Source organism: Prinia subflava, chromosome 29, assembly GCF_021018805.1.
Source record: "Prinia subflava isolate CZ2003 ecotype Zambia chromosome 29, Cam_Psub_1.2, whole genome shotgun sequence".
Taxonomy (NCBI): domain Eukaryota; kingdom Metazoa; phylum Chordata; class Aves; order Passeriformes; family Cisticolidae; genus Prinia; species Prinia subflava.
This window is the reverse complement of record NC_086275.1, coordinates 128,868-156,674: the sequence shown is the minus strand read 5'-3', so window position 1 is coordinate 156,674 and position 27,807 is coordinate 128,868. Positions and strand designations below refer to the sequence as shown.

Here is a 27,807-nt window from a genome sequence, read left to right as displayed (position 1 = left end):
GTTTGGGCAGCTGAGCTGGGCTCTGGGTGTGTTGGTGATCCACTGCCCAAGGCTGGGGTGCCACCTCCCCACCTTGGGCAGTGTGTGATTCCTTCCCACCTGCAAAAAAAGGGCATGGAGCCATTCAGATATGAAACTGAGGAGGAAAACGAGCATCAAAGAGAAAAAAAAAAAAAAAAAAAAAAAAAAAAAAAAGGAACAGTAGCACTGTCTAAATTTAGAGACCTGATTCTTGCTGCCATGTTCTGAGTAAAAATATGCTTAGGTTTTCAAAACTTCTTCAAGCACACATCAGAGGCTCAGGATAACCCATTCAGGGTTATCTATTCTAATCATTAAATCAAAATAAACCCTACAGGCTGACAAATTAATCATTTTGTCACTGTCATAATGAGCCACTTCTTCATTTGTTGCTAATTGGATATTAACTGATTGACATATCAGCTCTTTAAGTGTTGTGTGACATCCTACCTACACCCAGGAAAAACTCCTTCACTCTCTTCCTTACAGCTTCCTGTGAAGAAATGAACATAAAAGGTCCTGACAGGAGTCTGTTTGAACAGATGTTGTCCTTATAATGATTTACTGCTCTCCTAGACCAAAGGTTTCATTTCTCACTGGCTGTGCACTGTGTCTTTGGGTATGTGGAGATCACAATTTCGTGGCAGGCAAAGATGCAGTTTGTGTGATGTGAAATTCATCATGAGTGAGGGAAGAAGGTAAGTCCTTGATCATTAATTACCAGTGATAACCTTCAAGCAGAAGTGAGTTTGTGGCATGGAGCTCTCCCAAAAGTCTGTTGTACCTTACCCCAGCAGAGCTGATGCCAGAGGAACCTGCCTGGCCACGGATCCTGGGACAAGTGCCCTGTGAACAATGAGGAGATATTTATGCCATTTAATGCATTTCTTTCCTTGAAGTACCAGCTTTATGGGGTTCAGGGACTGAGAAATCTGACACCAAAGTGTGACAGGAACACGGAACACGGAGTTGGCAGCACTGGAGTAGTAAGGAATGGCCCGAGGGAGCGGAGAGGACCCCCACGCCCGGGTGCGTAGCTCTGAGCCCACATTTCCCTGGCACTAAAGCTCCAGGTTAGTGACCACAGGTGGCTGCGGGGGGTGGATCCGGGCTGGATTTTCTGGATGAAGTGTGGGAGAAGGCAGACTGGGAAAAGAAAGGGTCAGGAGCGGCTTCAAATCTTCATTTCTCCCCTCCAATTTGCGAACTGGGAGAGCCGGGAAGGGTGGGGTTGGACAAAGATGGAAAGCAGCGAGTTCCCCACTGGGCATCCTCCGCTCTTCTCATGCGGTGCTCGGATGGGGGGATGCCGGCAGCCCCGGGAATGGAGGATCGTTCCCTCTTTTACAGAGCGGAGCAGCCCCGGCGGGGAATGCCTGGGGGTGTCCGCAGCCCCGGGAACGGGGGGTCGTTCCAGCTCCTCCCGGGATGGGTTGCGGACCCTGCGGGGAATGCCTGGGAGTGTCCGCAGCCGGGAACAGCGGGGTCATTCCCTCTCCTACCGGGGGATGTAGCCTCAGGGAGAGATGCACGAGGGTGTCCGCAGCCCCGGGAATAGCGGGCTCGTTCCCTCTCTCACAGAAGGGAGCAGCCCCGGCGGGGGATGCCTGGGGGTGCTCGCACACCCGGGAATAGCGGGCTCGTTCCCGCTCCTCCCGGGGGTGCAGCCCCGGCGGGGGATGCACGGGGATGTCAGCACACCCAGGGAAGGAGGGATCATTCCCGCTCTCCCGGGGGATCTGGCAGCCCCGGCGGGGAATGACCCGGGCTGTTCGCAGCCTCCGTCCGGCTCAGCCCCGCGGCTGCCCCGCCCAGCGCCGCAGCCTCACTAACCCGGGGCCCCCGGGAAGCGTTCCGCTGGGAGCGGGGGCCGGGCGGGCGGTGCCTGGCGTGTCCCGATGTGTTCCGGTCGGTGGATCCCGCGGGATATCCCGACATATCCCGACACATCCCCGTCTGTCCCGACATCTCCCGGTCCGCGTCCCCGCTCCCCGCCGCCGGGACCGCGCAGCCCCTCGCCCCGCTCATTTGCATACCGGCCCGGCCCCCGCTCTCCCATTGGCCAGAGCCCGCCGTGATTTGCATCCTGGCGGGCGCTCAGCCAATGGCGCGGCTCGCAGGGCGGGCGGGGCCCGGCAGCCGCTGGCGCCGCATGCGCAGCTCGAGGCCGCTCGAGGCTGGGCCGGGCTTGGCTGGGCTGGGCTGGGCCGGGCTTGGCTGGGCAGGGCTGGGCCGGGCTTTGCCGGGGCTGGGCCGGGCTGGGCCGGGCTCCGGGCACAGGGAAGAAAGGGAGACGCTCGGGGCTGGCTGCTTCTCCCGTTCCTGCCATTGCGGAGAGCACGGATCGCGCCGCGCCGCGCCCCCCCCGCTCCCCTTCCCTGGGATCGCAGTGATTTGGCCTCGGGGGATTTATTTTTGTCCTGTTTTTTTTTTTTTTCCCCTTATTTTTTCCTTTTTTTTTTTTTTTTTCCCATCTACGCACTGGTGAAGGGGTGGTCGCGGAGCGGTTGCTGCGCGGGAGACAATAGCGGTGCAGCCGCCGCCGCACTTCTCTTTATATATATAAAATATATATATATATATATATAACATTACTGAATAAATACATCGGGGCTTGATTTCCCAAGATGTCTTATCAGGGGAAGAAAAACATTCCTCGGATCACGGTGAGTGCAGCGCAGGGGCAGAGCGGCGGGGAAGGGGGAGGGGAGCGCGGGGATGGAGCCCTTTGTGTGCCGGAGCCGTGCGGGGCTGGGGCAGGATAATGGGATCAGGGATAATGCGGCGCTTCCTGTGCTGCAGCGCCGGGGGGGCCGCGGCCGAGCCGAGCCGGGCCGAGCCAAGCCAGCCCCGGCCGGGGGCGGATTCAGCGGCATCGCCCCGCGGCAGCGCGGCGGAACATCGGGGAGCCCCGGGCGGGGGATCGGGCTGTGCCCGGGGAGGGGTCCCTGATCCGGGGCTGTGCCCGGGGAGGGGTCCCTGATCCGGGGCTGTGCCCGGGGAGGGGTCCCTGATCCGGGGCTGTGCCCGGGGAGGGGTCCCTGATCCGGGGCTGTGCCCGGGGAGGGGTCCCTGCCCTGGGGAGGGACTCTCCTAGCCCTGGGGCTGTGCTCAGGGAGGGGGTCCCTGCCCTGGGGAGGGGTCCCTGCTCCGGGGCAGTGCCCAGAGGGTCTCTCCCAGCCCCGGGGCAGTGCCCTGGGGAGGGGTCCCAGCCCCGGGGCAGTGCCCTGGGGAGGGGTCCCAGCCCTCGGGAGGGGCTCGCTGCCTGCCCGGGGGCTCCATCCCTGCCCGCCCCAGCCCGGCGAAGGGCGGCTCCGGGCAGGGGGGCTCAGCCCGAGACCCCAATCCCCCCGTGGGGCCGGCGCTGGGGATTCTCCAGGATTTTCGCCTTTCCTTGTCCGGGAAGCTTCTGGCAAGGCGCAGCTCTCGGTGCCATCCTGGGGGAGCGGGCAGGGCGCCGTTATATAAACGCCTCCCTCGGTCTCCTTGTTGTGGGAGCCGATTTAGGGCAGGTATCGCAGATCCAAGGGGACCAACTCTGGGTTACGTAAGATATCCTCGACTAACGGGCTGCTGGAGCCGCTTATTTATTGTTATTTTTTATTTTGGACACACGAGTTTTTCATCCTTGGCTGCGGTTCCTCACCTTCCCCATGGACACACCCATCCCCGTCCTCCTTCCTCATCCTCGGGGGCAGGAAAAGGAGCTCTCAAACGGGGCTTGGACGTGTCGGGGTTGGGCAGGAGCCGCTGGCTGGCACAATTGCAGTGCTTAAGGAAGGCAGGGGATGTGCAAAAATGGTTATTGATAAATAGAGCATCCTTCTTTCTTTTTTTTTTTTTTTTTAATTATTTTTTCTCTGCCAAGGGGAGTCAGTTTCCCTCCGGGAGCCCGATGATAAAGAGTTTAAAAAGCTGTTTAAAGGGCGATGGAGGTTCCTGCTGAATCCCTGTCACAGGCCAGGAGTAGCATGACGCATTTTTCTTCAGGCTGAGCGCTCTGATTTATGTTCTGTGCGCCCAATCCTCCTGCAGAGGGGTAGGAAAAATCAGATTCTGCTGCTGTGCGAACCTGGGATTATCAACCGCGGCTAACGCTGGCAAAAGGAGGATAATGGACGTGTGGCTGCCCTGATTTTGCTGCTGAACAGACACAGATTCGGTGGCAGACCCTCGCAGGGATGCGAGCTGCGTGTGCTTTTGTCTCCAGGGTGGCTGAGCTGAGTGGGAGGATTCGTCCTGAGCCCTCTCAGGAGCCCAGCAGCAGCCCTGGGTACTGCCAGGAGCATCATTAAAACGCTCCAGGCTGCGGTTTTGTGGCCGCTTTACATTTATTTTTTTCCCTTCTGCTGCCCTTTTTGATGGCCAGGGTGTGAGGATTTGTGCTGTTGGTGACATCCGTGGCCAGACTTTGCCATTTTCATGGCACCAGGAGCCTGCACTGGAGGTGGGCAGCAGCACTGCAGTCTTTTTGGAGATGATAAATGTGTAGGACACTTTGCTGGAGAGGCTGGTGCTGAAAGACAAGTGGGTTTTTCACACCCCACTAATGAATTCACTCGGGCTTATTGGCATTTGCAGCAGCTCTTAAATTTAAATGTTGGGGGGTTTCTTTGTGTTTGAAATCGGTGGCGTTATCCAGGGGAGCTCTCCATTGCAGCAGCAGGAGGAGAGACAAATGAGAAGGGGAGATGGACTTGCCATCCTAGATGTTAAATGTGGATATAATGGTATCAATCAGTATCTGATGCAATTCACGGAGCCCTTTTGGTGTTAAAAGAGCTGTGCCGGTTGAGAATTGGGTGCTCCAACTCTTCAGCTTTATTATGAGGAATTTGGGAAAATGTTCCTTCTGTTCGACCAGTGGAGTTGGCACCTCAAAATCAGGGCTCTGAGCACCCCTGTCACTATTTTATATCTATTTTTCTGTAAGTACTTACATATATTTTTCTCTAAGTCCGTGCCATCTCTGAGTTAAAAATCCAGCTTTTGATTTCCCCAGCCTTTGGCCGTGCTGCTGTCACTTTGTTCTCCTCCAAAGGTGTTTTTGTGAGGAGGGGAAAAAAGAATCAGAGTAAGTACAAGCACAGATCCGAGGGCCAAAGGTGTGGCTTAAACCAAAGACTCACAGCATGTATGAGCTTTGCTGTAAATATTCATCTGTAAAAATGCATCTGTGATGTGGGGAATGAAGGAACCAGGGGGATGTAGCAGCCACTTTTAACTCTCCTCCCCATCAGGAGCTCTGCAGTGGGTTTCACTCTTATTTATGACTCCTGCAACAAAAAAAACCCCAAAACCCAACGTTTGTTTTGGACCTAAAATCTTGCAGAAGCAAACTGTAACCTGGGCTGGGATAAAATCACGCTGCCTGGTAGCTGCCTTTTTCATAATTACCTTCCTGTTCCTGCCAAACTCTCTTCTAATTTGAGGCTAAATTTTAATAACCTCTTTGTACATCCTTCCCTAAACCCTCATTTGCTAAACTCGTGTGTGTTTCCATCTGCTTCTGCAGTGGTGCCCTGCATCCCCTGCACTGAAACATCTCCGAATTGGACCAGAGGAGTTTGTTTTTGTTGTGTAACCCCTGGTAACAGACTTTTGGGCCATTTCCCTGACAGCAGTTGAGTCAACGTTGAGCCAAGCAGTGACTCCACTGTGTGGGTGCACGTAGGAAATTCTGCGTACGACCAAGGCAGGAAAAAATAAGATCTGTGCTTCTAACACATCCCTGCAGGTGTTAGATTTAGAGCTGCTGCTGCAGGTGATGGTGGCAGGCTTCAGGCAGAGCAGACTGGAACCCACTTCTTTTCCTCGTTCTGATTTTTTTTTTTATTTTTATATTTATTTTTTGATCATCAGTGATGAAAGGCCTCACGGATGAAATAAAGCATTTTATCTCTCCAGTTGAAAGTGCAGCAGTTGACTGGTGTTTTGATGTGTGCTGGTGAATAATGCAGAGCTCGTTGCCTTCCCCTCCTCTTTCATCTCTGGAGTGACACTGTCAGGTCTCCCAGTGAATAATTGTGTCTTGTGCTTTTTTTGTTGTAGAGCGATCGTCTTTTGATCAAAGGTGGTAAAATAGTTAATGACGACCAGTCCTTCTATGCAGACATTTACATGGAGGATGGGTTGATAAAGTAAGTGAAGCCTCGTTGGTGGGATTGGGGATGTACAGAAATGCACTGCAGCTTGGCTGGAGTGGCTTCATCTCAAAAATTGCAGTGAAAAATGAATATTTCCGTGTCTGTCCTGGTGTTGGATAAATAAACAAGCGGGTCCAAACCCTGCTGGCTCCAAGGGGGGACTTACATGTGCTTAATTTCAGCCATGTGAGCAGCCCCATGCTGAGATGACACATGTGGTTGGAGTTATCCGTGCTGCAAAGTTTCATTGAGTTATGACTTGAGATATTTTGAGTCCAGAGTTCAGCATCCTGACACACTTAATTCTGTTTTAGGCTTGGAGGCTGGACTTAGGTGACCTCTGGAAGTCTCTTGCAGCACTGACTCCTCTGGGTCTGTGATGCCAGGATCACTCCAAGCCCCCCTCAAGTGGAAAAAGGGCCCTGTAGTGGAAGAGGCTCAGACCTCTTTTGGTGTTTTCAGGCCCGAAATGTGTTCCTGGCACATAAAATGTGGGACAGATTTCTTAGGAAAATTACTCCTAGGAAAAAACAGACAAGCCAGAGGTTACAAACAAGGAATTTTCCTGTTCTGGCTAAACAGCCAGCACATGTGCTTTTTAAATCAAGGTTAAAAGTTAAAGGAGCCAGCCAGAGACAGCTAATTAATTGCATCCACTGCTGCAATGCTAAAAATAATTCTGTGAAGAGCTGGACTGGAGAGACCTCTGAGGGTCTCACCAGGAATTTGGTAACCAATACCTGCTTGAATTTCTGTTTGTGTAGGGGCTCTAACACTTACACACGAGAGGATGGTAGAAAATACAGAAGCAAAAATTCTTCCAGTACTCCCAAACCAATGGTAACATCAAAAGTTACCATTAGTTTGGGTGCTTAAAGAAGTCCAGCCTCAGTAATGCTGTATTTAGTGCAGTGATCATCCATGACCTGCACAGCCCCTTCCAGAGAGGCTCCTTCTTTTCCTCCCTTTAATGCTGCCCCAAAATCCTGAAGGAATTGCACACTTTACTCACCATCATGCCACTGCTTCCACAGGAAGAATAAAAAGAATAAAAAAAAATAATAACCCCCCCCCTCAGCCCTGTTTGTGCTGATCCTGTGCCCTGCTTGGTATGGAAAAAAAGGCAGCTGGGCTAAGTGGCACAGGGGTGTTTGTTTACAGCTGCTCACCTGGCTGTGCCTCACCTGCTCCTCCAAACCTTTTTTTGTGCAGGCAAATAGGAGAGAACCTGATCGTGCCAGGGGGAGTGAAGACCATCGAGGCCCACGGCAGGATGGTGATTCCTGGCGGCATCGACGTCCACACGCGCTTCCAGATGCCCGAGCAGGGGATGACATCTGCTGATGATTTCTTCCAAGGGACCAAGGCTGCCCTGGCTGGGGGCACCACCATGATCAGTGAGTGCCTGCTTTCCTCTCTCAGCTCAGCTGGGCTTGTTCTCTTTTTCCCAGATCGGAGCAGGGGCTGTGGGAATCACTTTGTTCTGCCTCTGTGGGTGATGGCTGGCGAGGTGGCTGGGAAGAGCTGGTGGGAATAGGGCTGGAAAAGCAGGATTTCCCCATCATTTCGTTTGTCTCCTCTTGCTGGTGGTGTGATTTCAGCAGATTTTTGGGTCTGTTCTTGCTGGAAACAGTGTCATTGTGACCTCTGGCTCCGGAGGAGGAGCAGATCCCCCACGTTCCTGTGCCTTGGTCCCTTTGTGGAGAGATCTCTGTTGTATTTCTCACACACAGAAACCTGATGCCAGTATTTGGTGTGTCTGAAAACTGGGCCACTTCCTTCAGGATCTGCTTTAGCCACCAGGATTTTTGTTAAAGTAGCTCATTTTGTGCTCATCTCCTCCTTTGGAGAACAAGAGGAGTTGTGAAGTGAAAATACCCCAAAATAAAAAAGGCAGACAGACTGATTATTGTGTTTGCAGCAGGATTAGACACTCCTGGTGTTGCCTTCTGCCTCTGGAATGCCTCAGGAATGACTTCCAGGCTCTCTGTCCCTGCTTATGTTGGCCACAGGATCTTAAAACTCCACAAGCAAGTCATAACCTTGTAACCTCGTTTGAGCCAGAGGAGAAAAAACAAACTCCTGTGTTTCAGGACAGCTGATCAAGTGTAAAAATCTACCTTGGTGTTCCAAGCTCTTCTGCTGCGTGTGGAAATGAGGGATAAAGGTGTGAAGTGATCTAAAATGTGAGCAGCTCCCAGCCTTTCATGTACTGTCAGGTGCTGCCATTGCACAGGAGGGGAGTTCAGGTGCAGAGGAACAAAAGAAGCTGGTTCAGAACAGTTTTAGTGACTATTGTCCAGTATAAATGGGTATAAAGAGATCTTAGGCACAGCCAGGAGCCAGCTTAACTCAGTTCAAACCAAGCTCTGCCAGGACTGGAACATCCTCATCTCCCAGAGCTTGGCTGTGAGCAAACCCAGCCTGGGGGTCTGGCAGGAGGCTGGAAGTCGTTCTTGGTCTGATGCTTCAAAAAATGATCTTTAAATAACCCAGAAAATGATTTTTCATGGGATTATCACCTCAGAGCGTGAGGTTTGTGTCTGAAGATGGCCTCACCCACTCAGGTTGTGGCTGCGGATGCACCCAGCCCTCCCTCACATCTCTGCTGTCCATTCACATCAGTGGCACTGAAATGGTTTTTTATTTTCAGCCTCAGCTCATTGACTTGGTTTCATTGGTTGCTCCTTTGTTAGGAACACACCTGGTTCACACTTGAATTGTCATTTTGCTCTTCCTTGTTAAGTTGAATTAGATCAAAATAACATTCTCTGTCATCTGCATGTGACCTTTCAGCAGCACTGTTCCCCTCAGTGGCACTTCTTGAAAGTAGAAATTGGTTTGGCTTTTTTTTTTTTTTTTTGGAGCAGCCCTTTGCTTTGGTTGCCTGATTTTACCTCTGCAGAACCTCCTGCTTCAGAAATCCTTTATGTGTGTAAATATTTATTGCCTTTATGGGTATAGTACCTGAATACCTCACAAACAGCACGGGAACACTTTTCTGAGCTAGGGAAATGGGAGGAGAACACCCCATGCTGCAATTTCTCCTTTTACAGCTGTGAAAATGAGCATAATTTGCATTATGACCTTGGGCAAACCATTTAGAGGAGGCTGCTGATTAAACTTGACCATCCTGAATATCTCATATTAAGACACCAAAATACAAAATCATCTCTGAACAACAACAAAAACACTTCCTAAGACCTCAAAAAAACCTTCCTAAGACCTCAGCAAGGACTAATTGGACTAAATGGAATGATGGAGAGACATTCCTGATGGGTGAGAATCAGCAGCTGGAGCAGTGGAAAGCAGGAGGAATAATCCAGAGTGAACTTCAAAGCTTTGGAGCCTCTGCCCTGTGTCAGCTCAGCTGTTTCTGAGCAAATTTACAGCATTTGCAGGAGTTTTTCCAGGGTGAGCACTCCTCTTGGTGGGTGGCCCTTGGCTTTTCTCGGAGCAGGTGGGAGCTGTGGTGGATGGCAGATTTTTTTTTCCCCTCTTGTGATAAACAGGACAATATTTAGTGAGCTGGATTGGTGGTATCACCAAATGACACTCTTATCTCGTTGTGTGTTTTAAATGCTGGGGTTTTGCAGAGGGAATCTGCTCCTCCCCTGGGCTTGCACCCAGCTGTGCCTCTGTTCTTTGGGCTTTTATTTGTAGGAAAAACACCTCTTTTTGGATGTGAGATTTGTGGGGAAAAACCCACCCAATTTCCTCATTAGTGCTTTAAGCAGGCTTTGTATGATTTATTTACAAATACCTTTACTCCATCTGTTTCTCTGCTTTATGCCTGACCCTCACTGTGGGCACACAAAAGGCTTCCTCAGCTTCATGCTTCAATTTGTTTCACATTTTCGTGCAGGAGGGGCACTTTAAGGCTGTTTATTTTATAATCATTTTAGGGAAATATTTATCTTGCATGCAGTTTTCAGTGAAATTGAACCAAGAACCTTGGATAGGTTTCCATTGATGGCTGGTTTATAAAAACTGTGGGTGAAATTCTGATTTTTGGTGAGCTTTGGCATCGATCTGCAGTGCCAGGGATTCACCTGGGGGGATCTGCTGCATTTTCAGCTCGGATCAAATTCAGTGTTGACCCTTTAATTCTCCAAGGGAAGCACAGCAGTGTAACCTTGTTATTTCCAAGCCCTGTCCTTGTTTGCTTGTTCCCCTCTAAATTCATCCCTGGGTGCTGGTGTCAGATGGAACAATTGTGAGTTTTGTGTGGCACCAGGGGAGATTTATCCTGCTGGGAAGCAGATCTAGCTCTAATCCAGGATTTCCCAGCCTGTCAGGGAGAAGGGGCTGGGGGTGAGGATCCAAATCTGCCCTTTTGTCTCTCTCTCCTTTGCTCTCCTCAGCCCTGCCTAGGTTGCTCCACTCAGGGCTGATTTCTTTTTCTGCTGCCTCCCCTGAGGCCATCCGAGCAGGAATTCCAGCTATGATCCTTCTGTCTCTCCCCTCTGCAGTGCCAAAGGCAAGGCTCCAGCTGACTTTTCCTAATGGAGGAACAAACACAGAGTTGGTTTTGCCTGAAATGATGTCTTGTGATATCTTTGTTTTTCTGCAGTGACAATTTGCACGGTCCCATTCTCCGTCCCCACCTTAAAACAATATTGGTGTGGGTATGTCAGCTGAGCAGCCCTCCCTGTGGGTTTTAGGATAACATTGCTCCAGGAAAAAAAAAAACAAAAAAACAACCCAAAACAACTTGGATTCTTGCCCTTTTGAAATGTCAGAATGCAGTGTTTGGGCATTAAGTTGAAAGGAGAATTCCAGAATGCTCCACAGAGAATTTTGAGGGAGAGAGGAGTGTCAGATATGCTCCAACCTGTTCTGGTTGCTGCCCTAAAATCCTCTGTATTCCATGGAAAGAGAACAGTCCTCCCAGAGCTTTGGAAAAGGATTCTGTCTGAAGTTGCCCTTTACAAGAGGCTAAAATTTGGCTGAGCTAAAAGATGGCATTTTTCATGGCTCACAAATCGTCCTGAGCTGGAAGGGACCCCCAAGGAGCATCAGAACCCAACACCTGGCTCTGCACCTAATTCTGAGCTCCTGTTTTCCCAACCTGAGCTACTTCAACACCCCAGGACACAACCCTGGAGCCGGCAGAGGAGGAAGAATCCCTGCCAGCCCTGTTGATGGTTTGGCTGCTGATGAGCTGTGATGGGTGAAATCCCCATCAGCATCGGTGGGAAAGCTCCCCCTGCTTTGAGCAGGGCAGGATTGGCTCTGTCTGCTCCCAGCCCTGCAGAAGGGATGGAGAAGTTAAGCTCTGTGTGTTTGCTGCCTCTCTGATCCCTGTTTCACGTCCCACTGAGAGCTCCATCCATCCATCCCAGCTCCCACACACGCATTTGAGCCCCTCCTCCCAAATTCTCCTTCTCTGCTGTCCCTGGGTGAAATCTCTTGCTGACATTGCCTCTCCTGACTCAGTCAACCGCTGTTATAATCACAGAGGGAAATTACAGTGAGAGAAATGATAGTTTTTCCTGGCCTGGTGGCTTGGAAGGCAGCAGCCTTTTGAACTGGAGCAGCAGTTACCCTAATGACACGGGCAGGGAAGGCTGGGGAGGGCAGCCTGTGGAGCTTGGGAAGCTCAGGAGATGAAGGGGAGCTGCTCTTGGCTCCCTAATTCCTCACCCTGCTATTAAAGAGCTCCCTGGGCAGCGTGGCAGGGGTTTGAGCAGGGTTTGAGCTCTCACACTCCAAGGGAGGTGGCACCAGGTCATCCTGAAGATCACCATCCTTCTGGAAGGAGATGTTTCCAGTCAGGAATGATTCCTCACCTCTTGATCTGAGTGTGACAGAGAACGGAGATCAGACTCTGTGGCAGTCTCAGCCTAAAGTGGGTCTCAGTTTAGTCTCAGATTAAACAGGGTGAGGGTGTGGGGTGGTGTTTAAACCCGCCAGATTAGATCCTGACTGGGTGCATTTATTTTATATTACCAGTGCATTTATTTTATATTACCAGTGCATTTATTTTATATTACCAGCCCTGTGCTGGACTCTAAATGGTGAGAGGAGGAGGAGGAGGGAGGCAGAGACAGAAGGAGGTGACAGCAGTGGTCAGGCAGGGACTTGTGGCCGAGCTGGAATTACAAAACCAAATGTTCTGCATCCAAGAGCAGCGACCACAGAGCTGCAGTGTCTGCCCGGGTCCCTCCTGTGTGCACACAGCCCTGCATTGTTCCACAGGCAGCAGCCACTGCTTTGTTTCTCTTTGCACCCAGACATGAAAGAGGAACTGTGAGCTGAGGCCAGCCCTGCAGCCCTGCAGCTCCTTTCTCTTCCTGGCAGCAGCTCTTCTGCCCCAGAGAAATGTTTTTTTCTCTAGAAACCTGGTGGAAATGGCCACGTCACTGGGGATTTCTGGGAGTGGGGATCATTGCTGTGTGTGACTGGAAGAGTGGCATTGCCACGCTGGTGCAGAGTCCCTCCTGCCCTGTCCCTCCTCTCTGCAGCTCCCCTTGGTCCTTTTTACACCCCCAAACCCAGCCTTGGCCCTGATTCACCCCTAAATCTCTTTTCTTCACCAGCTCCCAGCCTCCTGCTGCTGCGTTTGCACCTTTCCTTCAGGGCAGGCTTAAAGCCCTTGATGAGAAAGTGGGGCTGGGAGCAGAGCTGGGCACTTCCCTGGTGTGAGCTCCTCTTGCCGAGCTTTTAAACCCCTCTAAGTCCATTAGGCTGTGCCTGCAGGGGGTTGTGCAGCCTCTGTGCCGGGCTTTGCTCTGCTCCCAGCACCCCGGCAGGGCTGGATGGGATCCTGGCATGTCCCAAGGCCTTGCTGGCCCTGGCCAGAGAGCACAGGAGGAGGCAGCAGTGCAGACCCCAGAGGTGCTGTGTGTTTCTCTGTGTGCTGAGGGGGTTTTTTTTGTCCTGCAGCTGTTGTTTGCCAGCTCTCTGTGCTGGGAGAGCAGCTCCTGTGGGCTCAGGAGCTGTGTGGCCGTGCCTGGGCTGTGGGGAGGTGTTTGATGCTGCCTGGCACACTCAGCTGGGCTGGCACCCCCTCAGTGCTGGAGGGGAAATCACTGCCCCTGTGGGACCTCTGCAGTCCAGCCTGGCTTGGGTTGAGTCCATCAGATTTTTTTTTCCCTTTCCCATCTTTTCCTTCCCCAGAGCTGCTGGGGATCCTGCCCCTTGCTCCTCTGCCACCCCTCCACCATCCCTCTCCCACCCTTCTTTCTTTCTTTCTCCCACCCTTCTTTCTTTCTTTCTTTCTCTCCCCCACCTTTCTTTCTCTCCCCCACCTTTCTTTCTCTCCCCCACCTTTCTTTCTCTCCCCCACCTTTCTTTCTCTCCCCCACCTTTCTTTCTCTCCCCCACCTTTCTTTCTCTCCCCCACCCCTCTCTCCCCCATCCCTCTGCCTCCTCTCCCTCTTGGGATCAGTGATTTTTTTACAGAGCAGTTTTCTCTGTTTGTTTTGCCCCTTCTGCTCCAGCCCCACCCTGAGCAGGAGGGAGGGGATGGGAGCAGCTCCACACGTGCTGGAGTGGCAGCAGCTCTGACACTGCAGATGTGACTGACCTAGATTTCTTTTCCATGCATCCAAAAAGAAGGATTTATTTCAGGAGGAATTAACCCCTGTTGTCTTTTAATGAAATTGCACTTACTGCCTCTTACTCCATTCAGTGCTGGGGCTCAGTAGTGCTGCTTTCCCACTGAGTGGGGGAGAGTTCTTTTGTTTGAAGAGCTGCTTTGAAGTGCTTTTCTTACAGAAATACAGAATGCTTTGGGTTGGAAGGGACCTTAAAGATTGTCTTGTTCCAGTCTCTGCCATGGGCAGGGCACCTTCCACTATCCCAGGTTGTTCCAAGCCCTGTCCAGCCTGGCCTTGTTCACTTCCAGGGATGGGCAAGCTGAGCCAGACCCTCGTAATAAAGAATTTCTTCCTAATTCCTCATTTAAACGTGCTCTCCTTCAGCTTCAGCTTGTCCTGTGACTACATGCCCTTGTGAAAAGTCCCAAAAAAACCCAAATTCTTTCTTTCTGTGTCCAGTGCTCTCACCCCTGAGTCCCAGGCCTTAGAGATGACACAGAACAGCCAGTGGATCTCTCTGATGTGCTCTGAACCTGTTCATGTGCTTGAATCAATCAGGAGATTTTTTTCCTTATAACAATAAGGAAATAACAAGACCCAGCCTCTTCCATCCATGGAAGATGTACATGCTGTTTTCCTGGGGACAGGTGTAAAATCAGCCTCGTATCATAGATAAAAAAGGATTATTTTTATGAAGATGTGGGCAACACTGGAAGCAAGGAGATAATCCCTGTCCCTCCCACTTGGCATCTGCAGATCCAGAGGAAAGGCTTTTGGCTCCTCCAGCTCTGCTGCTGGATGGACAAAAAAACCTTAAAAACTAAAATAAAATCACCCACCTTGCTTCATATAACATCATTAGCTGCCTGTGATGGGTTTTCAGGGCACGTGTGCTAAACCTGGTTAGATAAAGTGTTTTAATCACCTTCAGTCTTGACAAGGTCTTCAAAGAAAGCAGCAGGAGTTGGTGCCTCCTGCTCTTTTCTGGGCAGGGGATTTTTGCCTCCCCACCAGTGCTCAAGCCCTTGGCTGCTTTTGCCTTCCTGTGAGCTTGACTCAGCAGAAAACGCCCTGCTCAGGCAGGACCTTTCAGCTGTGCAGCTCAGGCAGGTCCTTTCAGCTCTACAGCTCAGGCAGGTCCTTTCAGCTCTACAGCTCAGACAGGACCTTTCAGCTCTGCAGCTCAGGCAGGTCCTTTCAGCTCTGCAGCTCAGGCAGGTCCTTTCAGCTGTGCACGTTGGGAATTCTCTCTGTGTGCCATGGGAGGGAAGCAAGTGGAGCCTGAAAAGGCAAAGGCTGAAGCAACTGCAGCATTCCCCACTTGGGATGGGTTTGGAGTGGGATTTGATGTCTTGGATCAGCAGAGCCTTTTTCCTCTCTTTCCTTCAGCCCCTGTGCCTTCAGAGTTCATAGATCCCATCTGTTTCCTAGAAACTGGATTTTTTTTTTTCTTTTTTAATCTTTCTGGTGAGAGGGAGAAGATGTTTGAGGAATACAAATGAGCTCCTCCTGTCTGGCACACTTTAATCCTACTCAGGAGCTGCCAGTTGTGAGCAGCTTGGGGCTGTGCCTGCATCTTTTCACTCCCATGGAAGCCCTGTGTATTTCCAAGGAATGCAGGGATGGACTTTTAGGAATTATGGCTTTGGGAAAACTCCTTTCTTCCCTTGGTACCCTGCAGTTGGTGTTGGGACCCTTTCTGTGACAATGGGAATGTCATTCCATTTCTCTGTGCTGGCTGGAATGGGAAATGGCTTTGTTGCTGAGGGGTTGTGGTTTTAATTCAAATTAATTACACTCACCTAGAGCCTCGTATCATAGGTAAAAAGGGATTATTTTAATGAAGAGCTACCTGAGAAGCTGATGTGGGCACACTGGGAGCAAGGAGATAATCCCTGTCCTCGCACTTGGCATCAGAGGAAAGTGCTTTTGGCTTTCTTTTTTAAAAAAAGAAGGAACTTGGGGATTTCACACGCAAATATGAACTGGGAAATGCTTTGGTTGGGTTTTCAGAGCCCACCAAAAAGGGCTCTGAAGCTTTTGGAAGCTTCTCTTTCAGCCTCTTGTCCGGGTGTGTTTTCACCACACTCCTTTTGTCCCGAGCAGCAGCTCCATGTGTGCAGCGTGGGGATTTTTGGGATGATGCTGATGTTTGACATTTGAATGAAATCCCCTGGCAGCAGGAGCTGGGGAAGGAGGTCCTGGAGAACCCTCCCAAATTCCTGCCCAGCCCTGAGTTGGTGCAGGGAAGGGGGGAAGCTCCCAAATTCAGCACACTGAGTGGTTTGTGCCTCAAATTTTGGGTTCTTCGTGGGCCTGGCGAGATTCCAGACTCCTTGAAAAGCCAGGCAGGGCTGTGCCACAGGATTCCCTGTTCAAATACTCCAATATTGCTTCAAAAAATCCCATCCGGAGTGGATGATAATCAGTTCATGATTCTTCCCAGCAGGGTTTTCTTTACTTCAGATGAGATTTCTCAGGATTTTATCAGTGTCCCAAGAGAAGAGTTTGGCTGCTGATGGGACTGAAAAGGACTTTTCAGCCTGATGGGCAGAGAGTCTTTTTCCACTGTGAAAGGAGGAAGTTTTGGAGAGTCTTTGTAGCACAGCTGAGAGAAATAGAGATGTGCAGGGTGTTCTTAGAAGTAGAATTCTTCTACTTAGAATTGGCTTAGAATTAGGCCATGGGAGCAGGAGCAGAGCTCGGGACTCTGCAGCAGTCAGTCCTTCTGCAATGCCAACACTGCAGTAAAGGGGGACAACCCCCCCTGAGCCATCCTGCCCTGATCCAGGGGCAATCCTGGCTCTTCATGGAATCCCAGGATGGCTTTGGGGTTGGAAGGGCTTTTAATCCCATCCAGTGTCACCCCTGCCCTGGGGACACCTCCCACTGTCCCAGGGTGCTCCAAACCCAGTCCAACCTGGGATGAAACAACCACAACTTCTCTGGTCAACCTGTGCCAAGGCCTCCCCCTGTTATAGGAAAGAATTTCCTTCTAATTCCATGTTTGAGAGGAAATGAAGCTGAGGTGTAGAAAGCAACAGTTTCCCCTAAAGACTGGGTGCATGGAAAGAAAACAAACCCAAAGTTAGATCTTGTGTTGTGTGTGGTGGAGTTTCCCAAACTTTGCCACAGCCTGGGTGTCTCCCTTTGGGTGGGCAGCCCAGCAGTGAAGCTTTGTGCCCCAAACTTTGGGTTTTTCACACATTTAGGAGCTTGTGAGGCCGGGCAGGACTGGCTCAGAGCTGGAGGAGGAAAGTCAGCAGCAGGGGATGGTGCCACAGGAGTCTCTGTTTAAACTGGGGATAATCTAGTTAGGACCTCCTACAGCTTAATGATTTTAGCTAATTGGCAGGCAGCACCAGTGCCCCAGAGTGGAGAGAACAGCAGAGGGGCAGGTGGGGTCTGGAAATGTTGGTGTGAGGGGCAGAGGTGCTGCTTGATCCTTGTCCTTTAGTGGGAAATGGGTTCTGCTGCACCCCCAGGCCCCATCCCACCAAGTTTTCTCCAGGAACACGTGGAAATTCGGGTCTGGTTCAGCCCTCACTTCCTTGCCTGCAGCTGTGAGAGTGGTTAGGGGTTGGAGCAGGATGGGGACTCCCAGGGTTGTGGGTTTGCTGATGTTCCTCCTCAGAACATGATGTCACCTTGCCACAGCCACGAGGGGAGGAAGTGTCTGGTGCTCACCCAGCCAGGGGAGATGTTTCTTTGACAAATACAGGGTTTTTCTTTCCCCCATTTCTCTCACAAGCTGTATTGATAAAAAGTGCTTGTATAGAATCAGAGCTCTTCACATTTAGTTTATTTTTCTGGGGGGAAAAATCCATCTTTTCTTATCCCAAAAATAAAAGGCCTCTCAGAACCATCACAAATTTCCATTGTAAGAACTGGCACCATGCACTGGTGTTCCTCTTTATCTCCAACACCCCTGAGACAACCCCAGGCCATGAAATGAAAGTGAGAATCCAAAACTTGGTGATAAGGATGCAAATCCAGAACTGCTCCAGCTTCCCAGCAGTGGAAAAAGCCTGAGGGGCAGGACACATCTCCAGTGACCTGAGAGGGGCAGAGCTGCTCACAGCACATAATTTTTGTCCTCCTGTGCCTGAGCAGCTCTTGGCCCTTGGGTGTGTTGGTAATTCTTGTGTTTTGTCTTGACTTGAAAGCCGTGGCTGCAAACCACGGAGGTTTTTCTCCATCCCAGTCCCTCCAGGTTTACAGACCAGTTCATATGGAAGCCTTTGAAGTCCTGTGTGCTCTTTTCACGGCCTTCAAGTAATGTGGAATAATGCCTAAAAGAAAGAATAAATCTTGGAACCACTTAAATGTGTCTTTTGAACTTGGTTCCCTTCCCTCTTTGCTGTGGTGACCTCCTGAGATACAAGAAATGCACAATAAACCTGGACTGGGAGGTGATGGAGCCTTTTTTTTTTTTTGATCTGACCTTAACAGGCTTCCATTCCAGCTGCTGGGGAGGGTCATTAATTTTAATTATTGTTTGAATTCTTTACGTTTGTGTCCAGCCAGCCTCAAACTGTTCATTGTAGTTTGGATGCAATCAGCCAAAAGGGGGAATAAAATCTCTGCGTGACATCAATGAGGGAATAAGGGAACGTTGCAGTCTGAAAATGTAATCAGGGATGTGTCTGATTCTTCTGAGCCTGGGCCAGCTTCTGATTTCTGTGCATCAGGTCTTGTAAACTGGGTCTGAGCTGACAGAAAACAGCTTCTGAGGTCATTTGGGCTGCCTTTCTCTGGAGTTTGGCTGTGCAGGAGGACAGCCCAACACCCAAACTCCTTGGGTAGCTGTGTTAGCACCATCAGTGCTGGGATTCTTCAGAATAATCTCTTTATTCTGGTGTCTTTCCTCGGAGGGATGAGAACAGAATAAAAAACACTGTGGGAATAAATGCCCACAAATGCACAGAGCTGAAATCTGGGTGCTGCAGCCAGGATGTGGAGAAAAATCCTTCCTGTGGTTTCTCATCAGGTGCACAGAGCAGTTTCCTTCAAAGGCATTTTGTTGCTGTCCTTCCTTTTCCCAGATCAAACCCGTGGTTTGGAGGAAGAATTGGGATGGAATCAGAAAAAAAAGGAGGTGTGAGGCTCTTCTGGACTGCTTAATTTGGGATTTTTGAGCTCAGAGAAAGGCTGAGGTCTCTGGATGGGTGCAGGGCTGCTGAGCTGGAAATTTAATACTTAAATCAGAATTTTTGCTGCTGAAAACACCTTTGTTACTGGATGAGGCAGCCTTTAGTAGCTCAATTCCTTGACACATAAAAGGGTCACGATACATAAAGGTAGAAGGGATTGTGATATTTTCACCAGCTGAGAATTTGAAGCCTCTGGATGAAATAAGGTCTGTGATTATGGGATAATCTTCTGTGGGTCACTCGAGGGCCTGACTTCCAGCTCACAGAGATTGATTTTATTCCTCCTGCTTTCACAGAATTCCTCCCATTTCCACACCAGTGCCAGGAGAATATTCCTGCAGCCACAGGCTGACAACTCCAGACTTCTAAGCAGGGACCTGTGCAATTAGCAGGGCTGAATTTAATTACAGCCTCTCCATAAAATGGCTTGTGACAGAGAGTACAACTCAATAAATTCACCAGATTTCATCACACGCAGTTGCTGTGGGGATTAAGCAGTATTAAACAGGCAGATGTGTTTGTAGTGATCAAGCTGCTGTTTGGAGTTTTGGGTAGGGGAGATCTGCCTGCTAACAGTTAAGCTTGAATATTAAGGATTTTCACCTTATAAACTCCTCTTAAACAATAGGCACAGTTAATGGTGCTAGGAGCAGGAAATAATGTGTAAAATGCAGCCTGTAATAGCAACTGGAACCCTGAATACATGGCTTTTTATTGCATACACAATTTTGGTAACATCTGACCCTAATTTGTCTTTATATTGTCCCTTTCAAACAGTTTTTCTCCTTCCTGGTAGTGGCATTCACGAGCTGAAGCCTCAGAAAAATTTCATGCATGCTTTGGATGACACTTAATTAAACCAGTTGGAAAAAAAAAATCCTTTCCAGGGGAAAGCTGGAAGCAAATGCTATTAATAGAAGCTCCAGGAAGGGGTTGTTTGCAAGCCAAGGCCTGTTCAACTGAGGCAGGATGCAAAAAAAAGAGAGAAAAAAAATGCACATGCCACAATGCCAGGAAGCCATAAAACCCATTAATCCCCACCCATGAGCACATCCATCCCAAAAAGCAGAGTTTTGTTTTTAAGGCAAGGCAAAAGGGCTGCGTGCAGCTCTCCCTCTGAAGCAATAATTGCTCTGGAGCTTAGCAAGGGGTCAAAAATATAAAGGCATTGCTTTTCATCTGCTTTTTAAAATTTATTTGAGAGGGATTCCATGTGCCAGAAGGAGATCCTAAAGGATATTTCAGGTCTCAGAGCATCCTGCAGCCTCCTTTGCTGGGTCCCTTCTTGCTCGGGGTGCAGAGGAGCACAAAGCCCCTGAGTTTGGAAAAGGGAGCCAAGATGTGATGCAACATTTCCTAAAGCCACCATTTAAAGCTGAGTTTGGCACCATTTTCGGTGGTTTTAAAGTCTGGGAGCAGCTGGATGAAGACAAGGAGATGTTTCAGGCCAGCCTGAGCTGTGGCTCAGTTTTTAGGCTGCCCCTGCTGGAATCAGTTGTTGGATTTGATCTGGGGTTGGATTTGATCTTTGTGAGTCCCTTCCAGCCCAGGGCATCCCATGATTCTGTGAATTGTGGAAAAAAAAGCAGTAATGATGATCTGAACTGCAAAATCACTTGTGTGTGTTTGGGATTGTGCTGGAATCTGATTTTATTACGGGATTGATGTTAATTTATGATAAGAAGCTGTTAATAATTGGTGATGCCAGTGCTGCTGGCACTTCTCCCCCTGTGCGGATTTCTCCAAGCTTTATTTTCCCCATCCTTGGTGCATTCCATCCATTCCCCTTAAGATTTTGTCTTCCTTTTTCATTCCCCATGAAATCCAGAATATTCCAGCACGGCCCTGGAGCACAGGGATCACCCAGTGCTGCTGTCTCACCTCAGCTCCTCGCCTGCCTTTAATCCTGAGTTTAATAAAGCTCAGGATGCTGAACTGAGCCTGGCAGGCAGCAGAACAGCCCTGGTGAACACTGAGGAGCAGGAGCACCTCGTGAGCCTTTGTGTGATGACAGGAGAGGCAAAGCAGGCAGGGGAAGGGTAATTAAGAGTCTGGGTGATTAGGGCTTGGAGCATGTGGGTGCTCAAATCCCTTCAGAGGGAGGTGAGAGATTGGGTTGTCTGGGGGAAACACTGTGCAGGTGTTTTGGAATCCTGTCAGTGCTTAATAATCAAAAAAATAGATTATTTTTAATGTATAAAATAGTTTTTCTCATTTTTTTTCTTTTAAATTCCTTTGCTGGTGTAACAGCCTTGTTTGCCCTCAGCCCTGGGCTGCTGCAATTTGGGTTTTGCAGCTTAAAGATAATCTAGAGAATGTTTTCTGCTCATAAATCAGTGTAACGCTGAGCTTGGCTTTGCCCTGTGCCTTGCTGAGAGCGTGTTAAATAAAGAGAAACATTAGAATTAAGCCTGAATTCACTCAGATTCAGGGAGCCACTACAAGGCCCACAAAGCTATTTAATTCCTCCTTTGAAGATGTCAGCACTGATGAAGTGATGCTTAAATTATCTTTTCCTTTCCTTTTTTTTTTTAAACGTTTCCCCCTCTCCGTTTTGTGTCTGTTTTTGGAACAAGCTTTGAGTTTAAAAATGAGCTGGCAACTTCCTTCTCAGACCTCAAGAAGCTGAATTCATTTGCACAGCAAAAAAAAAAAAAAGAAAAGAAAAAAAGGAAAAAAAAAAAAAAGAAAAATTAATGACAGGAAGAAAACATCTGGGCTGGGGAACACAAGGCTGTGAGGATGGTGGGTATAAAGGGGTGACAACAGATTTTGTCACCAGAGTTTGTCCCTAGGGGTCACCCTGGGAGCTGGGGCTGTGGGAACGTGCTGGGATGGAGCCTCCATCAGCTGCCTGTGCTGCCCTGGAGCACAGGGAGATGAAAGAAAAAGCTTTTTTTTTGTTTTGCTCTGAGCTCTTGAGGGCAGGAGGAAGCTTCTCTGAGCTGCATGTGGGCTGTCTCCAGGGGCAGAAGCAGTTTCAGAGCTCAGTCCTTTCAAGAGCAGGTGAAGAAGAGTCAGCCTGGGCTCCTCTCCTCTCCTGGATCTGGGCTCATTTTTACATTTTTGGTCCTCCCCAAACCCCACCCTGGCATGGAGGGGTGCAGGCCATGATCTTGCAAAGTGTTTGTCTCCTCGCATGGCACAGAGAGGATGGGAGAGTCAGGAGACTGCCCCTTGTAGAACTGCCCCAAACCAGGATTTGGGATCACATCCACCTTCCCCATGCCTCTTGTTAACACCCACTGCTCCTGCTGCTGGTTCTGCTACTTGGAAAAACGGTCCCAAACCAGGATTTGGGATCACATCCACCTTCTCCTTGCCTCTTGTGCAGGCCCCACTGCTGCTGCTGCCTCTGCAGAGCTTCCATCCTGCCCCAGGGTCAGGTACAGGGTCCTCCCTGAAACTCCTGGGGGCAGTGAGGTGGTGATGAAGCTCTGACCCCAGACACCAGAGCCATTCCTGGGCAATGAGATGGTGATGGAGCTCTGATCCCAGGGGCTCCAGAGCCATTCCCGGGGGTTCCAGAGCCATTCCCGGGGTCTCAGGGCTCTGAGCACTCTCTGTTAACCCCTTGGTGCATCCAGGCACGATTTCCCAGTGCCCACAGGCCACCCATCACCTTGGGGCTACCAGACCTCTGAGGTCACCTTTAGTCTCCAGTGGAGATGGATTTATTCCTGTGATGTGTTAGAGATTAAATGGACTTTTTTTTTTTTTTTTTTTGGCTTTTTAATGAGACATTTGTGTAAACCTGGGCTTTCTCCGTGTCCCATTGGAAATGCAAAGGAAATGTTATTTTTCTCCTCGTTGCTCATTCCACTTAAGCTAAAGATTAACTTTGGCAGAGCAACAGGGGCTCTGTAGTGGCCAAGAAACAACTTAGGCTGGAAGGCAGCAGAAGGTTTCTGACCACTGGGGAGGAGCAGATCATGGAACAGAACTGGGATGATTTTTTATATTAAAAAAAAAAAAAAGGTCACTTTATTGCCTGGTTATATTTGAGCTGCTTTTCCCAGTGGTGGTGAAAAGCACATCCTTGATGTGGTGCCAGATAGGAGGCACATTCCCAAGTTCCCATTTTCCCATTTTCCATTTTCCCTCATGGCCTGGATTTTTGTGCTGGGAACAGAGGCACCACCAGAAGCACAGAGCTGATCAAAGCTGCAGCAGGCAGGGCGTGCACCCCGTGTCCTTTCCTCGCTGTGATGCTTCCAAGGCTTTTGGAAAAGCACAAATACCCCGAGCTCTGCACAGGGGAGAGGCTGGGCAGAGTTCTGGGGTGGTTTGGGGGGAGCTCTGGGCTTTTTGCAGTGTGTGCATGTACTGGTTTGACAGCAAAACCAGTGGGACTCCAAGTCAGAAATACAATTTAATAGAGAGAGCAAACAACAAGAAAGGTAAAAATAAAATAAAATGAATGCAATAGTACAAAGGAGCACTGACAGTGTCAGAATGCAAACCTGACACCCTGTTGGTCAGGGTGTTGGGAGCAGCCTGCAGTGAGTCCTCCTGAAGTGACAGATGTGGCTCCACAGAAAATCCAGTGGGAACGGCTCCCGTGGTGTTTGGGATTGCAGGTTTTATCCCACTGGAAAGGCTTTGGCTCCTCCTGCTGGGTGGAGCATCCCACAATGGGATGAGGTGATGTTATCAGTCATGGGAGAGCCTTCAATGGCCCATTCACAGGGGATGTCCCTGGGAGGAGGATGGGTGAAGGAAGAGATAAGGAGGCCCTGCCTTATCTGGTGTTATCAGGTGTCCCATTAACAGAAGGCAAGTGCCCTCTTTCCACCCCTGGAGTTACAAGAGATAAGGAACAATATCTCCCAACTGGCTTCAATAGATGAAAATAGATTTCACATTTTTGGTTACATTTCTCAACCCAGGACAGTGCACAGCTCAGGCAGCTGAGATGTCTCTGCTGATGGAGGGGCTGGGGCTCAGGAGAGCTGGGCTGCCTTTCCCAGTGGGAATCTTGTTCTTCAGGCAGTGCAAAAGCAGCAAATCTGTGCCTGTGTGGGGGTGAAGCAAAGCTTTGTTCTGCCCTGGAGGTGAGTGGAGCCCACGGGCTCTGCCTCTCATCCCAGCTGTGACTTAGAGCAGCCCTGATCCTCACATAAAGTAAAAAATAAACCGCTGGGGTTTCTCTGCTGATAATTGAAGCAACTTTTTTATTATTTTTCTGTGTGTTTTAATGCAGAATCAAGCCAGACCCTCTCCTCTTCCTCGCCCAGTTTGTGACCCCTGAAACCCCACAGGCTTTTCCTTCTCTCTCAGTTCGGTGCTGCAGATGCTGACTTCCTTCTTTTATTCCTGTGTCTTTTGAAGCTCTCAGAGACTCCATGTGCTCAAATAAGAACCAGGAACACTGAACCTTCAGATCCAGGCCCCCTGTGTCCCCCTTTGAGGCCGTCCTGCAGCTGCAGCTGCCTGGGAATCCAGCTGCTGCTGGGTTTGGTGTGAGCATCAAACCGAGCAGGTGCCAGAGGCAGCAGCACCTTCTCAGTGTCAGGCAGAGCTCTCCAACCACAAATTGTTGCTCCTGCTTCCTCCAGTCCTCTGGAAGGTGCTCCTGGTTGGGCTGGGTTGTAGTAAACAGGTTGTAGTAACAGGTTGTAGTAACAGGTTGTAGTAACAACTCATCTTCCTTCAGCTGCTGCTCCATAACCGACCTCACCGCCTGCATTTTTAGAAATCTTCCACTCAGAAACATTTTAAGGGGAAAAGAGGACGCCCTGATTTTGCAGCAGCCTCTGCCCAGCCGTGCTGGCTGCCCTGGGCACCCAGGAAAGCTGCAGCAGGATTTACCAGTGCTGTGGTTGTCGTTCCCAGTTGACCACGTGGTCCCCGAGCCCGGCACCAGTTTGCTGACAGCGTTCGACCAGTGGCGAGAGTGGGCAGACAGCAAATCCTGCTGCGACTACTCCCTGCACGTGGACATCACTGAGTGGCACAAAGGTGTCCAGGAGGAGATGGAAGCTCTGGTGAAAGACCATGGTAAGCTCAGGGAAGCCTTGCCCCTCCTTGTTTTTTGGGATCTCCTGTTGTTCAGGGCAGTCTCTCGTGCAGTGTTTTCCTTTTCTAGCCCAATAAAGCTGTTCTGGGCACCCATTCTGGGAGGTTTGGGGGATTGCAGAGGGCTCAGGGCTTGGGGCACACTGGGGTTGCAGCACTGATTTTCCAGGGGTGAATCTCGCATTTTCCCAGCTCCTGTGTCCATGAACCCTTCAGGTGCCCCTGGTGATCCCTGCAGCCACCAAAGTGCTGTGAACAAAGCAAAGAGGAGCCCCAGGAGGCCCAAACCCAGCTCTGGCTGCTGAGAGTGAAGAGCTGAGTAAAATCACCTCATGGGTTTTCCCCCTCTTGAATTCCTTGGTGTTTCATCCTCAGGCTGGAATAATTTTCCATCCTGTTTGTAGTTTCAAACCCCAGCATTCTCTGCCCTAATGGGAGCTTCCCCCACGTGCTGGGTGAATTTTTACTGGTTCCAAAGGCTGGAGAGGGAAAAGGCAGCTTAGGATCAGTGGGTCAGTGTGGCCATGTCACAAACACAGATTTCTCACTGTTCTCTCTGCAGGGTGAGAGGGATCAGCTGAGCAGTCCCTGCTTTTGTAGGAAATGCATCTTTGCTTTTATTTTGTTGTTACAGTGCTGAATCCATGGAATTCTTGCTGGGGGCTGATTTAGGGGTTGTGTTCCATGGCTTTACCTGCAGTGTTGCTCTCTCTCCCCCAGGTGTGAATTCCTTCTTGGTGTACATGGCTTTCAAAGATCGCTTTCAACTCAGCGATTCTCAGGTAGGAGGGAAAGCTTTGTGTTCAGTTTGTCACAAATAAGTGATTAAATTTAATATCCTGGGATCTGACACTCTCTCCTGGCTCCAATCTTTATGTGTGTAACAGGACCTAAGACTGGCAACAGCACCCACAGCTCTGGTTTGAAGATTATAATTTGAATTAAAAATAAAACCCAACCAACAGCAAACCCTGAAAAGCTTGGCTGAGGTGGGAAGCAATGGTAAAACTCTCATTTTGAGAGGTCAGAGGTTTTATTTCAGCTCCTTTGGGGTAGAGGCAGTGGCAGTTCTATGAATTGCTGCTTTATGCCTCTGCACAGGGCAGGCCAGGGAGATCTCTGGGCTAATCTTAATTATTCTGTTCAGAAGCTACAACTGATCCTGGTCCAGCGGTGGTAAAATCACTGAGACCTTAGAAAGGAGTTGATTGTTAAATTCTGGCGGGCACATGGAGCTGTTCAGAGGGGCAGTGGATGTTTCTGAGGGTGTGGGAGGAGAGGAATGCCCGGGGGTGTTGGTGTGAGTTATCTCTGAGGGCTCTCCTGTGGATGAGGGAGCACTGCTGGCGCCACTTTTGGGGGTCACTGGAGCTGAGCCCTCTCTGAGTGCTTGCTGGAGTGGGAAATCAAACTGCTCCTGCCTCCAGATATTGGATTTCCGTGGAGAACCTGCCCCCAGCACTCACATATCAGGGATGTTTTTCATGCCAGGCGCCAGTAAATAAGACATCAAACAGGTAAAACTCTGCAAGGCCTTTAAAATCATCCAGCTGTGGGCCTTGAGTTGGTTTTGTTTCTTTCTCCCCTGCTCCAAACCTGCCACTGGACAATCCTCCTTTGCCACATCAGCAGCATCCAGCTGTAGAATTGGGAAAATTCAGTGGCAGGCATGAAAATGGTTTAATTTACATCCCTCCAGCAAACCACATCTTATTGCTTAATGCTTCTCTTTCTCTTTGCCCTTCTGCAAAATTCTGTTTTCTGAGGGGATCTGTTCTGGTTTCTTACCTTCTTTTCTTTGTGTTAGAGCTGGGATTAACACACAGGAGTCACAGTTTGTGTTCAGACTCGGTGTTTATTAATTCTTGTCTATTTACAGCCTCACAAGCTATGAGCTCTAACTAGCAAGAAAATGGAGGTGTTTCTGACTCTTTCCAAGGTTATTTAAGCTCTAATCACCCAATTACACCTATATTGTTTATATTTTTAACCCAATAATGACCACCCAAGGTCTACAATGCAGACTTTTTTCACCCAGTTAGAAAAAACCACTCAAAACCATGAAGAAGGTGACGAAGAAGGACTTAGACAATGCCTTCAATCCTCCATATTGCCCTATATATTTTACTAGATACTAAAATCTTAAATCTAAGTTTTTCACCCTGTGAGCTCACACACTTCTACTCAAACCACACCCCACAACCCCAAGGTCACTCAGCTTCAGAAGCCTGTTCTTTCAGAGCAGCAAGCCTGACATTTGCATTTTCCATAAGCCCAGCAGCTCTAGGGCTGTGGCCCTGGCAGACACCTGCAGCCAGGTGTGTTCCTGCAGTGATTTATTCATTCATTGTTTGTTATTTACCCCCCAGATTTACGAGGTGCTGAGCGTCATCCGCGACATCGGCGCCACGGCCCAAGTGCACGCTGAGAACGGTGACATCATTGCTGAGGTATGAATGCTCTCGAGTTATTGCCTTTAAATGCTGGCAGGGTTTGAATTCTGCCTCCTTCTGCGCAAGCTGAAAGCCAGCCAGGCTTCTGAGGGCACGGCGTGGCTGTGAGGAGGGTGTGAGCGGGGCTGTGCAGCGCTCAGATGCTCTGGATTGATGCTCTGATGCTGATAAAAAGGGATTTTGTGGCAGCTTTCTGTTCAGGGTGGATCAGCATCTCTCCTCAAAAGGGAAGAGCTGGGTGTGACTGTCACTGTGTGCAACAAAATAAGAATAAAATGATTTCTGCAGGAAATCAGAGGAGGGGGAGTGGGAGGGGATGTGGCTCCGTACAGAACGTGGGGTGCTGATATTTGGGGGCTCTTCATCCTTCAGACAGCAGCGAGGGAGAAATGTTAATAATGTATCCAGTTCCATCTTATCTCCAGCTCGTTTTGCATGCTGTGTCTCAAGCACCCAGAGGATTTCTGTGTTC

General features: G+C 49.7%; 1 protein-coding gene across 2 annotated transcripts in view; it reads left to right on the top strand.

Moving 5' to 3' along the window:
- DPYSL2 (dihydropyrimidinase like 2) overlaps positions 1–27,807 on the top strand; it is a 55,134-nt gene that overhangs the window by 7,808 nt on the left and 19,519 nt on the right. Inside the window, exons 1-6 of one of the 2 annotated variants that reach the window (XM_063419991.1) lie at positions 2,497–2,687; positions 6,073–6,161; positions 7,380–7,564; positions 24,700–24,864; positions 25,603–25,664; positions 27,252–27,332. In XM_063419991.1, the coding sequence (XP_063276061.1) occupies positions 2,649–2,687; positions 6,073–6,161; positions 7,380–7,564; positions 24,700–24,864; positions 25,603–25,664; positions 27,252–27,332 (621 nt within the window). In that variant the 5' untranslated portion in view covers positions 2,497–2,648. Of the gene's footprint in view, positions 1–2,496; positions 2,688–6,072; positions 6,162–7,379; positions 7,565–24,699; positions 24,865–25,602; positions 25,665–27,251; positions 27,333–27,807 lie in introns of those variants that run through there. The other variant, XM_063419990.1, reaches the window with a different exon arrangement.